The 17,115-nt window shown below is 39.4% G+C and overlaps 1 protein-coding gene across 3 annotated transcripts in view; it reads right to left on the bottom strand.

The window, feature by feature from the left end:
* The window catches only part of CAPN7 (calpain 7), a 48,132-nt gene extending 31,960 nt beyond the window's left edge, over positions 1-16,172 (bottom strand). Inside the window, exons 1-5 of one of the 3 annotated variants that reach the window (XM_032235468.1) lie at positions 15,933-16,172; positions 10,555-10,663; positions 9,907-10,064; positions 2,048-2,115; positions 1,111-1,305 (exon numbers count right to left, since the gene is read on the bottom strand). In XM_032235468.1, the coding sequence (XP_032091359.1) occupies positions 1,111-1,305; positions 2,048-2,115; positions 9,907-10,064; positions 10,555-10,663; positions 15,933-16,034 (632 nt within the window). In that variant the 5' untranslated portion in view covers positions 16,035-16,172. The remainder of the gene's footprint in view (positions 1-1,110; positions 1,306-2,047; positions 2,116-9,906; positions 10,065-10,554; positions 10,664-15,932) is intronic. The other 2 variants (XM_032235467.1, XM_032235466.1) reach the window with 2 other exon arrangements.
* Between the last annotated feature and the right edge of the window lie 943 nt (positions 16,173-17,115).

Below are 17,115 nucleotides of genomic sequence, written 5' to 3' on the forward strand. Positions count from 1 at the left end.
AAAATAAATGGTTGCTGTTAGATCTGTCTCGCCTCAGTTTGTTAAATACCTTTGTTCATAATATTGAACACAAACTGGCCTCCTCCTCGTGGCACTATCCAAAATGGCCACCACCATGAGGACCTTACCAAAATGTCCACCTCCCGGAGTACCTCATCAAAATGGCTGTCCCCAGGGCACCGAGGTACTCATCAAAACGGCCCGCCACTTGCCATCCATCAGAGCAGACAGCCAGTCCCGAATTTCACCCAGCAAGGCGGAACATCGCCGCCTCCCTGAACAAGCTGGCGCCAACTGTGCCTAGCCCCACAGATTGCAGCCACTGCCTCACCAAAGGTGTCGATGCTCCCCTGACGCGTATCCACACACCTCAGCCATGCCGACAATATCCTCTGCCACTGATCCCCAGCGGCAATTGCAGATCCCTTCAGCTGGCCCTCCGGCCAGGAAACCTCTCTAGCAATGCTACTCCACTCTGCCAAGTAAGTCGCAATTAGAGTCCCGATCACCGGTGCTGCAAGCGGCGCTCTCTCAGGCAACTAGGGAGTTACTCAAAGAAGGTAGCCAGCAACTTAGAAAAACCCAACTTAGAAAAAAACAATTTAGCCCACAGACAATTGAAAAGACAGAAAAACAAGTTTTGAACTGCAAATAAGGCCAAGTTAGAGGGGAAAAACACAAACAAAATTCTCCAACTCACGAGCAAGTTTAAATTATGTCTTTATCGGGCAAAGACTGAGTAGGAATTGGAGCCAAACAGGAGAGGACTGGAGGTGTGGTTTCAACTATGACTCAGTCTTTGGACAAATAAAGATGTAACAACCCAATTCTGGGACGTCCTGTGCCTTCAGCTGGAGAATGTGATTAACTTCCTCGTATTTTGAATACACTCATCAATAAGCATCAATAATGCTGATTTTAAGAATTATGAAATAGCAAATTTAGTCTATATAGACAATCTGCTGCATTTATGTCTAGGATAGTACTTTTCAGCATGAAAGTCTACACTCCTTTATTTAAAAGTTAGCCTATTCAATAAACCGGCTGTAGTCTAGATTAGAAACTAGATTTTATATAAACATGTTGCAGAATATATTTTCCCTCCCTTACCTGAGCACTTGGATCTCCTCCACAGTATATCGCTGACCTTGAGGTTCACTAGCATGAACAGGTCTGATGGACTGTGGCTTATCATTCAAGGAAAAATCAGGTCCCAATGGGAAAAAAGTTCTCACTGGCTGACTTTGCTTCACTGGAGCTGGTTTGTCTTTCTGAGATGCCTTTGAATCTTTCAGTGCTTCAGCTCTACAATTAAGTTAAAGGAAATGGCAATTGCAATACAGCAAAAAGAATGCATTCATTCTTAAATCTTTGCTTTTATATGCTTCCCTACAGATATAAAAATCACAAGGGTCAAACAAAATGATGCATTCTCCTCTCACCAACCAAACTGATGAGTAGCTGGGAATTAAATTCAACTCAATTATTCCAAGTTACTTTACAGAAAACCTAAATCATATGTATATGAGCTATGATTACCTATAAGATTTCAGATTTAATAATTCTGCCAACCCTTGTTTTATACCAATATTGAACAAACCAGAATGAAAAAATATTCAGCACTATTTTCAAACAGTTAATATGTCTTTTTGTATACCTGAAACATGTTTTATGCCATAGTTCTGGATTGTTATCTGAATCGTGAGTATAAAAACCTAAGGCTTTCCAGACATTGCAGAACAAATACCATAGGGTTCCTAACTAATCAAGTCAACAATGAATTGCTTAAAACTGGAAAAAGAGACATTCAGAGTGACCCTCATAATTCTGCTTTATATTTTCATTTTGTATATTAAAATAGCAGAGAAATTAATTAGTTGTAGACTGAAAAATAAAAGTGCAGTGATGGTTATTAAAATGTTTGAAACCTTTTAGTTGTTTAGTTGTTGAAACTTGCCTCTCCTCTGTCTACCACACTCATTGTTATAAGCGATGAAATAATGGAAGCTATATATAATATACATGTACAAAATTCCAAGAAGTTTACCTGTCCAATGCCTGCCGAGCTAGTTGCTTCAGTTTAGTTTGAAGAACTGTTTCTGATGTTTCACTAGACTGCAATATTGAAAAAATAAGAAGGAAAATAGTATATTAAACTATCTATAAAATAAATCAGCTGTCAGTTAATTTTCTTTCCCATTTACTATCCCATTGTTTATAGAAAATGGAGAAGGTGTAATCCATATCAGGCTATTATTTGCACCTTTCATCACCATACATAAACTAAAACTGCTCAGATACAACTAATTAGAAGCCAATGTTGCACAGTTGATAAAAACTAAATCCACTAAGTATTTCCTACATTTATGGTTTTATATTCTGAGATGCGGTTGAGACTTTTGCTGATAGTCACTTCACAATTGTTTTGTCTGTTTACCCACAGTTAACCCCAATTTGTGAATCACAAAGCATACAATACCAGTGATGACAAACCTTTTTCATCTTGGGTACCAAGAGCATGTGCGTGCACGCGTGCTATTGCACATGCTTGCGTACTGACACCCATAATTTAATGCCCCCCATGCCATGCCTCCTGCGCATGCATGCATCACCCTCCCCCGCTGCACTGTGCATGCGTGCAGAGCTTTCTTGGAGCCTGGGGACGGCGAAAACCGCCCCCCCCCATCCTCTGGAGGCTCTCTGGAGGCCAGAAACGGCCTGTTTTCTGACTTCCGGTGAGCCTGGTAGGTCCTTTTTCCATTGGCCAGCTGATTTTTGGCCTTGATTTCCGGCTGTTTTTTGGCCTCCAGAGGCTTCCCTGAAGCCTCCAGAGGGTGAAAAACGGCCCAATACACAAACCAGAAGTTTGGGAATGGACTTCCTGGTTGCCCATTGGGCAGTTTTTCTCCCTTCAGAGGGCAAAAAACAGCCCAACGCGCAAACTGAAAGTCCATTCCCGAACTTCCAGTTTGTATGTTGGCCAGTTTTTCGCGCTCTGGAGGCTTCAGGGAAACTTCTGGAGAGCAAAAAAACAGCTGGAAATCAAGGCCGAAAATCAGCTGGCTAGCATGCATATGCCCGCTGGGGCTGACAGGACGCTGCTTTGCGTGCTCTCAGAAATGGCTCCACATGCACGTATGCCATAAGTTTGCCATTACGGCACTATACCATAATTACTGTACCTATGCTGCAAGGATATAACTGGTTAAATGAAAATATACTTGGCTAGTTGTCATACAAATATCTCTATGATGGATCCTTGGTGCTTTCTGAGCTTGGCTGTTTTCTTGCAGACATTATCCAAATTAGCACTGATGCTATCACTGAGGATGATACAGTTTGGGTAATGAAATGTCTACAAGAAAACAACCAATCTTAGAGAGCACCAAGGAGCCTAATTTCAACCCTGGGCTACAAATATTCTCCTTTATTGGAAACATCACTACTGTAATCAATCCAGCCATCCAAGTAACCATAATTCTCAATTAGAACAAAATAGTTATGTGATCCTCCAATCCTTGAACATATAATTATTGTAGACAAGTAGAAAGAAAAAAAATTCCTCTATAGTAAGTCCAGTTTTAATTAATGAACAAAGCAAATTTATGGATGTTAATGCCAGTAGTTAGAGATTTCAAGAATTTAAGGAAATAAAGCAAAACTAAATTCAATTTTACTCAAAATACCAAGATTCTTTCAAGAAGGGGGAGAAGAGGAAGACAAGAGAGAGGGAAAGGAGAGAATCATACTTGGTGGAATTACATCATGATTGTGAACTCTTCCTCTAAGATGTTTTGCCTATCATACTCACTAAAATAGTATAAAAAAATGGTACCTGCAACATTCAAAGTATTAACACTGGACTGAGGTTGCAAATCAAATGTATGCAACTATGCTGCGCTTCCCCAGAACTAGCCAATTATCCTCCACAACTGCTACCTAATGCAAGGAAAAGAGCTGTTTGGTATTTATGGATATGAATGCTCCTGTGTGCTCTGAAGCTTCTTTTTTGCTTCAGACATGAAACAATGAAGTTATTGAGAGTAGGTTTTTACAAATTAAAATTCATTTCAAGGTTGTGTTATAATCTATCTGGTTACAAGTTTCATTGAAATCACTGGACCAAATTTATTATAACCATAAAGTTTCACTGATTTCAACAACTACTGAAACTTTTTTTTTGCCCTTTACATTTAACTTAATGGATAAAGAGGAGAAATCACAGATATTCAGGGAAATGGGGGATCACAAACTCTAAAATCTTCTGTTCTTATTTCAGTAACAGTATTGTAATTCATTTGTTGGAAAAAGTACCTAAAATTCTAGAATGTTCTTTTATTATGAAAAATGTAAAAATAACATTGTGGTGAAAAGGGCAGCAAATAATTTAATAAACAAGTAAACAAAAATAAAATAAATAAAAAATACATCTAAAATAAAGGCTCAGGACAATTAATTCTCAACAGTATTCCAAATCACAAATCTTTCCTGAATACAAACACAGGTACCACTTTTTTATCCAGGGGTGAAGGGTATGTGCATACATCATATTTTCTGCTATAAAAATAAGAAGCTAATTCAAAGGGCGAACCTGATCCAAAACACTGGTTGTTTATCATATTGAAATTTCCCACCATTAAAAAAAAGAGATTTTCGGATGGGAGGAGCCGAAGTCGCAATGACACGGCGTGCGCTCTCAATGCTTTGCAATCGCAGTCAACACTTTTGTCTCTGGGTGGTCTAAACAGACCTAAACTGTCCCCTAGAGATGATGAACAGGAAGAATACATCTTGCTGATCACAGGGACACCGCAAAGTCTCTGATTGATCCAAGAGAAGCTCTTCAAGCCAGTGACAAAAAATCCAGCCAAATGGCTGATGAGGTCGGGGCGGCTCCAAAATGGAAGGATACGGAAAGAGAAAGTGTTTTCAGCTGGTGAGGAATTTTTACTGTTTTAAAAGTGACTGCCTACAAAAAAACTTAAAACGAATTTAAATTGGAGAACAGAAGAAATAAGCGGCGGAATTAAATTTGGACTGGTTTTGAACAGTGGGTTATCTTACTTTTTAAATGCTATCTTTACGGATGGAATTTATGTAAGCCTTTTAAAATGAACGGATTAAGTTTCCTTCTTCTATTTTTTTTCTTTGACTATTCTCCGTAATATATGGACTAAAACTTTCCTCTTTCATTACTGTGGGTGTTTTTCTAACTCATTTAAGAATTGGACCTTTTTAAAAAAAACTTGAAATACAAAGAGATACAAACAAGAAACAAAGAAGTGGTAACATTCTAACATTCTAACGCTGCTACTCGGAAGCTAGGCTGTTTGTGTATTGGAAACGAAACACTTTTTTCACTGATTATCCTGGCTTGGCACTTCAAGGACTTACAGCTTATTTATAGAGTGAAAAGAAGAAGAAGAAAGGCACACAGACTGTTCCTTTGAAGTAGATTTTTGGCCAGAGAGGAGTTAAATGTTATTGTGGCGCTTAATTCTAGGCTAGAGTAGCAATCTGTCAGCTGGAAATCATGGTTTAATCTCAGCATCAGAAAGATGTTTTAAATCTGCAAAAGATATTTTCAGAAATACAGAAATTATCAAATACAAATAAGAGGATAGAGAAGAAGTTGGATTACTTAGCGCATCTAACAGTAAAATATGATGGAGAAGTTGAAGATATTCATCAAATGGAAAAAGTGGCAGTTAAAATCCAAAAAATCGAAGAGGAAAATGAATATAAAGAAATTAAAATTGCTGATACTTATGGTGATTGGTTTGTTTCTGAAAATGGAAAGAGTAGAATACTGAAAGAGGAATTAAATGGAGCGGAAACCTACCCCAGATGGGAAGATACAGAAGAGGAAAAAATAAAAGAATTTATGGACTCAAAGAGACAAACCTTATTAGCAATAGTTTTGATAACACCACCAACAACCAAAGATGAGCAGATCAAGGAAACAGAAGAAGGGCATCAAAATTATATGAGAGATCTTATAAGCAAAGAGTTGCTAAGAGGGGTCCATACAAAGCTGATTAAGGAGATGATCAGAGGACTGATGCCACAAATGGCAAAAGAGATGACACAGTTTTGTTATTGGAAAGATACTGGTTGACAGATGGAAGAGTATAATTTAAAACTAGCTAAACTTAGTGAAATTTAGTGATAATAGATATAGTTAAATGTTGTGACTCAGCAGAAACCTGTGAGTTGTTTCAGGATGCAGGATAATGAGCAGCTGTTGCTCGTTAGGGTCTTCTCCTGCAGATAAAAGTCTGATGGTGCCACGCCTTAGTTGCAGTAGTCAACGTAAGTCATTTGTTTGTTCGTGAGTTCAGTTCCATGATTCAAAGAGGCACTTGGATAAGTGATTTGCTTTCTGTAAACCTGGTTTGCTGTAAGAGTTTTGTTTTTCCATTTTCTGTGTAACGTTTTGCCAGAGACTTTATCTATGTTTATTTTGGGCTCGCAGCCAGCTTGAGCCAGGACTGATAAAGATATTTCCTTTGAAGTTCCATCTGGCTGTCGTTTGTGAATGAGTGAAGAGGTGGGTCAGAACAGTTTGACTTCTGCCCCGACAAACCTCCCTTCATAAAAATATGGAGCAGCTTTATGCTGACAACGCCAGACTCACTCAGCAAATAGCAATATTGGCTGACCAAATTGCTCAGCTGCAGAGAGCTGCAAACCCGCCCCCCCAGCCAAGGAGGAAGTGCTCAGTAGCCATGCCGGATAAATTTGATGCGAGTCAGGCCATGTTTGCCACGTTTCTGGGACAATGCCAACTGTTCCTGAGTTTGAGAGCAGAGGACTTTCCCACTGACCGGATGAAGGTGGGATTTATTATCAGTTTGCTCTCAGGCACAGCTGCCCGTTGGGCTATCCCCTTGTTAACCCAGCCTAGTTCTTTGTTGGATGACTTCCAGGGTTTTTGTCAATACTTTAAACGTATGTTTGAGGATCCTATTAAGGGGGAAACATCAACTAGATGTCTGAAGTCACTGCAGCAGGGGAGTGGTTCATTGCAAGACTATGTAAATGAATTCAGGCTGCGGAGGCAGGATTCAACGTGGAATGAACCAGCTCTGATGGACACTTTCCAAGATGGATTGTCAGATGCCTTGCAAGATGAACTGGCAAGGGTGGACAGGCCACCGACGTTTGACGCGTTGATCCACTTGTGCCTCCAGATAGATGCCTGGCTGCAGAGGCGAAGGCCTGGCCGTGCATTCCAGGAGCCCACCAGCATGCCAGTTTATCAAGAGACTGCAGTGGACTGGGAGGAGCCCATGGAGTTGGGTGCTGTCAGACCTCGAGTGTCACATACAGAGATCGAGAGACGACGTGCTGAGGGATTGTGTTTCTACTGTGGGGATCTTGGACACCAGGCAGGGAATTGCCCCAAGAAGAATAGAAAGGTTGCGCGGACTGTGGCCGTCCCTCAGCAACGAACTATCGTGTCAGACAACCGGCACGTTTGTGCAGCTGTGATACCCTGTTCGAACAATGTAGCATGCATTCGTGGGGTGTAGAAAGCCAGGGCAGATGCCCTGCCTAGGAAATCGGAGAACTCTGACCTGCGGACTCGCTTCTACCCGTTGCATCCTGCGCTGCAGTTTATCATCCCGTGAGCCTACAGTCTCTGATACGGGATGCACAGCGGGGTGACGAATGGGTGGAGCGACGAAAGGTGGAAGTAGGGCCGGCTTCCCCATGGACTTTGGAAGGGGATCTTTTGAAGTATCCGGGCTGGCTCTATGTTCCCGCAGGGCACATCCATAGACGGGTGCTTTCTCAGGTTCATGGCGCTTCTGCAGCGAGACATTGGGGTTTTTTCTGGACATTGCGCCTGGCATCCCATCAGTTTTGGTGGCCCTGTTACGAAATGACGTGCGGAAGTGCGTGGAGTCATGTGTCCAGTGTCAATGGGCCAGGTCTGCGAGGAGGGCTTCGCCAAGATTCCAGCCCTTGCTGACCCCGGTCCCTGCAGCACAAGACTTTGTTTATAGGATCCTGGCGGGGTACCAGTGTCTTGGACTGTGTTCCGTGGAAGCCGTCATCAACCCTTCCGGGCCGCATTCCAAGCGTCAGAACCGGGGAAAGGGCCCTGCGGTGGGGGATAGTGTGGTGGCCCGGCAGGAGTCGGTGGAGCTGCCGCCAGACTCCGACGGCGAGAGGTCTTATGAGTTGGCCTTGGAGGAGGTGGGGGACCCTGGACAGGGTTAGGGCTTGGCCGGAACTGTTAGAGCCGCCACCAGACTCCGACAGTAGAGGGGTTGGTGGGTCGGCCTTGGAGAGGGTGGAGAACCCTGGACAGGGTGTTAGGGCTCGGCTGGAGCTGTTACAGCTGCCGCCAGTCTCCGACAGCAAGGGGCTGGTAGGTCGGCCTTGGGGAGGGTGGAGGACCCTGGACGGGGTGTCGATGCTGCACAGGATGGGAAAAGACGTGGTGGCCACCGGATACCTGGGGAGCATTGGATCAAGGGGAATGTTCCTGCAGGTATTTGGGAATCATGAAGGAGGAAACACACGAAATGAGTGCGGGCCATCTTATGGACAATCCATTCCGACCGCATCCAGACTGTCAGACCCAGGGGAAGGGCCCTGCGGTGGGGGATAGTGTTGTGACTCAGCAGAAACCTGTGAGTTGTTTGAGGATGCAGGATAATAAGCAGCTGTTGCTCGTTAGGGTCTTCTCTTGCAGATAAAAGACTGATGGTGCCACGCCTTAGTTGCAGTAGTCAACGTAAGTCATTCGTCGTTCGTTTGTTCGTGAGTTCAGTTCCGTGATTCAAAGAGGCACTTGGATAAGTGATTTGCTTTCTGTAAACCTGGTTTGCTGTAAGAGTTTTGTTTTTGCATTTGCTGTGTAACTTTTTGCCAGAGACTTTATCTATGTTTATTTTGGGCTCGCAGCCAGCTTGAGCTGGGACTGATAAAGATATTTCCTTTGAAGTTCTGTCTGGCTGTCGTTTGTGGGGTCAGAACAGTTAAATAAATAATTGATAATGATAATAATGTATACAATGTGTAGTGTTATGATAAGTAATAACTGGATATGAATATTGAATGGCACCCATGAAAGGAAGATTAGAAACCCTTTTGGATTATATATGAAGGTTAATAATAATAATAATAATAATAATAATAATAATAATAATAATAATAATAAAGTTAGATTTAGTTAAGTCTTGATTACTAGGGGGGAAATGATATGATGCAGGATATAGTCAAATAAAGGAGGGATAATGATAATAACGTGTATGTATGTATGTATGTATGTATGTATACAATATAAGGAAATGAGATGTAAATTGTAAACAATGATTTGGAAAGAAGGATAGAAAACTTTGTTATTAAATATTATGGATGTTTAGCTAGAATAGGATATAAGGATTTAGTTTCATTGGAGGATTTTAGAAATAGTAAATGAAATGCCAGTATGTGGTCATGTATTAAATCTTGATATATTTTATGATGAAGGACGTTTAAACAACTGGAGTCAAATGAAAATGGAGGTATGATGATGGTAACATGTATAAATATCTGAGTTAAAATACTTGAGTTAATATGAATTATGCTTGATGACTGTGGAAGAGATGTATGAAAGTCTTTTGTAACCAACTGATACACTTTCTCCAGTATGTAAGAAAGGAAGATTGTAGGTGTTGTGCTTGTTTTGGAATTTTTTTTTTAAAAAAAAACTTATTAAAAAAAGAGATTTTCTTTATTGCCTTTCATGGTCTTTCTTATTGGCGCCAACCAGGTATATTACATTCAAGTTTTCAAAACAATCAAGAAAATATGGATGTATGTACATATCTGCCTGAAAGTCACCTGAATAAAGGGAAGGATTTCTTACCATAACATAAATCCACCAAGTTAAGTGGTAGCTTAACGTACTGTTTTCAAACAGAGCTCCACCGCTTCCGTGTACAGCTCTATGGCTTCCTCGTTGTTGGCTTTTTCATCTTCATCAAAAGCTTGGGTAACCAGGAAATGGGCACGTTCCAAGTCCAGCTGCTGCTTTGATTTCAAGGGATCAGCTATCTGCAATTGAACTAAATTAGGGAGAAAATTATTAGCTCACCTTATTTAGTCATTGATGAACTTTTCTTATTAGAGATGCAATATCTGCATAAAAAGCTGGATATATATTTTACTAATAATAGCTAAATAATAAATAAAAATAATATTTATCAGCAAGTTGGGAGTTTACAAATGAAAACTGTTACTAGTATGTATTTATGGTAAACCATATGCAAGAACAAGTTAATAAACTCTCTCAAATGGAAGAAATTTCAAAAGGAATAACCACTCAATTTAAGAAAAATAATGGCATATTTTGCTCTTAAAAGGAATCAAGACATTTCATACATTACAAAATTCCTTTATCTCAAGAAAAAGTGGAACCCCTATGTAAATTTTGCAAGTCCATGAAAAATATTCAATTCCTGTATAAAGATATGTGGTTCTGGATTTGGGAAATGATGCTATATTAGATTGTTAAGTAGCATGGTAGTGAAAACAAAAAGTATTCTTATTATTTACCTGCAGTATATAAAGCTTGTACTCTTTCTAAATATTCACTTATTTTTCCTGGAATATTTTCTAAGGTTGATCCTGCCATTGCAGCATAAATCAAGGCTTGTGCAGCTTCCTGAGGAAAGAAAACATATCCCAAGTATGAAATTTTCTAATACCAGTAGCTTTAATCGTATCAGTATAAATAGTGTGGCAAGTGGTTTTCAAAAGATTCATTAAAACATGGTACCATGTTAGAATTTTGCAAAGGATTTCCAAATTTTGTACACTTATACACAACTGGTTTTCTAGTTATGGGTAAAATTAAAGTTTTGGTTTCTTTAAAATGAGACTTGAGTGTAGTCAGGCAAATGACATCAGAGAGAGCATGCCCAAAATGTTCATTAAAAAAAGAAGTTATGTGGACCTCAGTAGATGGTTTAAACTTTAAACTTTAAAGCTTCATTTGAGCCCCTTTAAATATCTAAAAGCATAGATATGCCCGTAAGATGGGATAGTCATCTTAATGATGTTGCCGCTTCATTAAAGAAGCTATCGTGATTATACTTAAAAAGGCATGAACCCAAACAGGACCACAGTGCATTAAGACATGTTCTTCTTCCGAATGGTCATCAGTACGTGATGCATTGGCCATTGCCAGCGCAAAGATTGAACCAGCAAAAGCACAAGCAAGCCTTTACTGAGCAAGAAATAGAAATAAAAAAGAGAATGCCCTGTTAGAAGTGAGCCTAGAGCAGATAACCATAGAGAAAGAGTGGAAGTCAAAGCCTTAGAGAGAGCCATATATTCTGACGATGAATGGAGTTAATACAGTAATGTGCTTGAGCCAGAAGCTGAACCCCAAGATCCTCTGCAATGCACCTCAGAGTACATCTATCAGCACTCCAGGCCAAGCAGTAACCCCCATCTCAATAGGGAAGACAATCTTCAAGAAGCAAGCCAAGATGCTACTCAGTACCACTATAGGGTAACAATAAGTCCCAAGCCTACAAACAAGAAACCTTCAAGCAAAGTTGCACCTGTGATAGCAGACTTCTCACACCAAAGGTACTTAACCCTGCAATTTATCCCACAGGATCAGGCTTGGAACTGAATCTGCTGAGCATGCAAAACTAATCTCTCTCTCTATAAAAGCAAAATACCACTCATGCATCATCACAAAATCTCCAAACCTACAAACTTCAAATTTGCCACATATGTTCCTCTTGGCTTCTAGGTGCTCATTAAAAAAGGATTTTTCAAAATGACCATTAGAGAATTAGTATTTCCTACATTATTACTAACATTCTCTCATGCTAAGGAGTTCTACTCCCCCTCTCAACCTGTAAAGTAATCTGTTCCAAGTGAAAAACATAACCAGAGGAGAGGAGATTCAGTTTCAGTTTTACTTTCACAGCAGGAAGCAGCTTTACTACAGAACAGTTGAGCTACACCACGGTCAGACTCCTTCCTGTCTCCTTCTTGCTGGCACAGCAAATACTGTTTCACTTTCAAAACAGCCCTCAACTCTCTCACACACTGATATTGAAAATATCAAGCTGTATTGCGAATCATTTGCTGGAGGAAAGAACAAAGAATAAAGAAAGCAAAGTGATTAAGATGTTTCCCCCTTCTCGGAGCCAATGTCCTCACTGTACGGACGTGCGGTCTTGATGCTCTGAGACTGCAGCCGCTACTTTTGCCACTGGGGGGATCAATTGGACCCTAAACTGTCCCGAAGAGATGGTGAACAGAAAGACCACATCTTGTTGATATCAGGGACAACGCAAGTGTCTGATTGATACAAGAGAAGGTCTTCAAGCTAGTGACTAAAGACAGCTTAGGCTTATGAAGTGAGGAGGTTGAGGAACGGAAGGGAACAGAAAGAGAAAGTGTGATCATTTGGGGAATTCTTTCTGTTTTGGAAAAAAAAACTGCCCAAAAGAATCTCCTTTTTATGCTAAACTAAATCCTGAAGCAGAAGTAGTCAGCGGCGGAATTGATCTTCATTGTTTTGTTTTGGTTAAGTATGCTTTTCTTCTTATAACTATTGAAATGCTCCCTTTCTCTCTCCCTCCCCTCTGTTTAAAGTGAACGGACCGGCTTTTCTTCTTTGGCTCCTTCCTGCCTTATTTTTCAACTTAAGGACTAAAATCTCCCTCTCTTTTTTAACAAAAATCGTCTATTATTTGCTATTAAACTCCATTTAAGAACTTTGTCTCTCCTAAATCTGAGTCAACACAAGAAAGTGAAAAAAAAATATTAATTTTGCTGCTCTGAAGTGACATGCTAGAGCTTTTTTTTTTTAAACTATGCACTCTGTTCCTGTTTCTCCTTTGATCTTACTGTCCGTGTTTCAAAGCTCTGTAACTATAAGAGTCAAGGCCATAAATTGTTTACCACAGCTGTTTCTCAAGAGCTTTATCGATACTGGGAGAAGGGGAAAAATCGGAACCTCTCTCTTGTGAAGATTAAAGCAATAGTGGCAGTAATTTACAATTTGGAACATGGAGCAATTTATAGAGGAGGAAACTAACTTTGCAAAATATTTGGGATGCAATTCAAGAGTTATTGGTAACTTGTGGAATTGACAAGGAGATAGAATTTATACCAGGAAAAAATGAGGGAGATGGAGTCCCAAAAACTGAAGAGAAAAAAGGAACACAAAGATAAGAAAACAAATCATTTGATTTCTGAACTGAAAGTGGTTGAAAGCAAAAAAATGGGAGTTTGGAGGGGGGAACTCAATGGTCCAGAGCTCTACCCCAAATTTCAAGGCACAAAAGAAAAAAATGATAGTTTTAAAGGAAAAAATCTTATCAGAAACAGGATAATCAAAGATAAATCAATTAAAGTAGCAAAAGGGCACTGAGATTACCTGAGAGATCCAACAGACAATAAGGTGCGGAGAGATGTACATAAAAACTTTACCAAGGAATTAAATAGAAAATTAACTCTACAAATGGCAAAAGAAATAAGGCTACATGCCTTCTGGAAGGACACAGGTTGATATATGAAAATTGATAATAAATAATAATAATAATAATAATAATAATAATAGCTAAGTTTGATGATTAGTAAGTAGGAATTTAGTAATTTTTTAGATTGCTTGCTTAAATCAATAGTTGATAATGGTAACAAGGTATATTTCTATGCTGGCTGGAGGTGAGGAAGCTGGATATAAGTAATAAATAATTTCATTACAAATATTAATGATAATAATAATAATACTGAAATGATAAAAACTTATAGTTAATGACATATATATGTATTGGCTTAATATAAGGAATTTGAATATAAATTGCAAACAATGATTTGGGAAAAAAAGGTTTAGAAATTTAATTAATTAATTTTTATTTTGAATATGTTATAAAGGTATAATGTTATTGGATATATGAAAGTAGATTACAAAAAATTTAACTAAGTTTTATAATTAGTAAGTAGTAATTTAGTAACTTATAGGTGGTTATGTTAAATAAATAATTGATAAGGGCAATAAGGTATACATATATGTTGGTTTGATAAGAAGAAAATAGATATAACAGTAAAGGAACAATGGAATGATAAGGATAAGGGATACAGTTAATAATACATATATGTACTACCATAACTAAAGGAACATGGACACAAATTGTAAAGTGATTTGTCAACTTATTTTTGTTTAGAATATGTTATAAGGATTTAAGGCTACTGGATGACTCTGTAATAATTAATGAAATGCCATTAGGTGGTTGTGTTTTTTAACTATGGATTATTCTAATAGGGAGGAAGAGAGGGTAAGGAGAGGGGGGGGAAGAGGAGAAGAGAAAGGAGTGGAAAGGGGAGAGAAGAGGAGAGGAAGGGGAAGTAGGGAAGAATGACAGAGGGTAGAAAGGAGGTAGGGAGGAGGAGGAAAGAGGAAGAAGAAAGTGATGGATAGAGTAATATGGTGTATAGAGAGCAGAGGAACCAATAATTACTTTTTGGGAATTGATTGTAAGATGAATTGTTGTTAATACTTAATATAAAATAATGTGGGTTATGTAACAGTATACATGGGGTTATGTGTTATGAAAATGAAAAAATAAAAAACTTTAATTAGAAAAAAGATTCACATCAAATTTATCAGACCAATTATGGTGCTCTACAAAAAAGTAGATATTTGCAGATGAGATGTATAGTCCTTAGAACTTTCAAGCACAATTCCATTGAAGTGGAGTTAACAAGAATATATTCAGACTCCTTCTCTATTTAATCTTAAATATCAATTGGATGCAAACCTTATCAAATATAAATTTAACCCTCAAGTATTTTACAATAGTATTTTAATTTTGCTCTAGAAATTGGGGATGTCAAACTGGCGGCCCGTGGGCTGAATGCATCATGTGCAGGCCACACCCATCCAGGCTCTTCAAAAGCAAAAAATGTCGCAATACATCATGTGATGCAATCAAGTTTGACACCAGTGCTCTAGATAGATAATGCTCATCCTTTCCCTGGTATTGGAAATCTTTGATGGAACCTACATACTTTAGGCATCAACTGTAGTGAGGAAATAGCAGAAATTAATTACAAAATAAGCTAAGGTTTTCCATTTGTGCTAAATTAATAGTAAACAGAATGAGCAAAGTAAGTTCTTTAATCATATAAGAATTATCTTCTAATGTGTGGAATGAAGAAATAAAACCATCTCATCTCATGCACAAAGTTTTCAATGCTATATTAGATTTTGCAACCATTATGGAAGTAACTACACCCCACTGTTTGCAATGTACGGCCAGATTGTTATACCTCACATTTTGCGCCTATAAAAAGTATAAGACTCATTATACTTAATGAGTATAATTCCGTCCATGCTTTTTAAAAACTGTCCTTATGCTTTGATGCTTATTAACCTCATTGCAATCCTGAAGTTAGAATTCAGCAGTATATCAACAAACATGAATGAAGATAACTGGATGGAAATGTGAATTAATGTGAGTGTATTCATCTAATTATCACGAATAAGATTTGATTCCCCATATTTTCTCTATCTGGTTACTACATATAGAATGAGAAAGTTAATAGATGAAGAATTGGAAATAGAAACACAGATCCCACTAATCACTCACATTAACCTCAGCCAATCGGATCTCTATTTAAGGGGAGCTACAAATAACGATTTTGAGAAAGATAAACTCAAGATAGTTATTATTCCCCCGAGTTCTTAAATCCCAAAGGCTAATTCAGTCCAGGAGTCGCATAGGTTCCAGGTTTGATGAAGCTGCGGGAAATAATTTTAGCCCAATGAATAGGCAGCAGAGCAAATACGAATCTTCTCTCGCCTCTTCTGACTGGGTGAGTGCTAAGGAAGGATCTTGTTCCTCTATGCCTTCTTGGACGCGTGGGGCTTTCCCTTTGGGCGCCCAGCCACCCCTTGCCTGCACCTTGTAATAAAATGCCGCTTCTTGGTATTTCCCTTCTTGGTCTTTCTGAACGGCCAACTGCGCGAACTTCACCGCGTCTTGTTCCTGCGCTGCACCGTCCATGACAGATGAAGAACCGCGCGGCCCAGGGACACCCTTGCTTCAGCGTTATTTTCTGTCTCCGCTTCCTCCTCGCTGACGTCAGGGCAATCCTCGTAGCTCCGCCCCATCCCGGAAAAGGAAAAGGCGCCTTTTTCTTGCGGGAACAATTTTTTACTGTAGGCGCATGCGGAGTAGAGTAATGTCCGCCTTAAAGTCTGGCATCAAAGTACAATGAAGTCTCAAGGCAGTCAAAAGACTCGTCTGTTGATTTTGGCTTACGTTTCAGAGGGCAAACATTTTACCACAGGCATTTAAAACGACATTTTTGCTCTCGGACGCAGAATTTTCCTTATTCTCCCGACTTACAAGAAGAGCTGCCAATATCGATTCAAGTTGGAGTCACACCTATAATTCCTGTTTTTTCTACCGAATCGTCTTTATGTGGAGTATCATATCTAAACTGCACATAAGTAGACAATCATTAAATGGAGTCTGGGAGCTCCGGCTTCCTGCATGTCTTCTGACGGTGTCCTATACACCTTTGCTCCAATTTATGAACTTTCTGCCCGCTCCCCCCCCCCCCCAGAGGCGCAATCGGTTTGAATTTTCAGATCTGAATCTCAATGACGGAGGTTCGAAGTAATCTGCAACCGGTTCACTTGCTTGTTATATCGCTATTCATCCCTGCTGAAATTCTCTGCCCGATTCTATAATGGCGTGCCCTTTTGATTTCCAAAGAGTCCCATTATACAACCTCTTGCGTGCGTGTGGTGTTGCGCAATGGATAGCATGGATGAGCCTCGGCTGTTGTTAACATCGTTATTTCACGATTTTGTATTATTTTGCTTTTATTCTCTGAGCTACAAATTGCCGTCTAGTGACATGCGGTTATAAAATGTGAGAAAAATTTAACCACAAAGAATCCCGACAAAGCGAAAATGAATGAAAATCCCCCGACTACATTCTTAACATTAATTTCTGTTAAATTTGAAATAGCAATAACCCTTCTCAGCTCCTAATTCTATGTCTCTGGAGTGGGGTAGATAGTCAGGATTATGTACAAGACCCACCATTCTACATCAGGTGGTGGCAGCAAAAATGA

The sequence above is a fragment of the Thamnophis elegans genome, chromosome Z (genome assembly GCF_009769535.1).
Source record: "Thamnophis elegans isolate rThaEle1 chromosome Z, rThaEle1.pri, whole genome shotgun sequence".
NCBI lineage: Eukaryota > Metazoa > Chordata > Lepidosauria > Squamata > Colubridae > Thamnophis > Thamnophis elegans.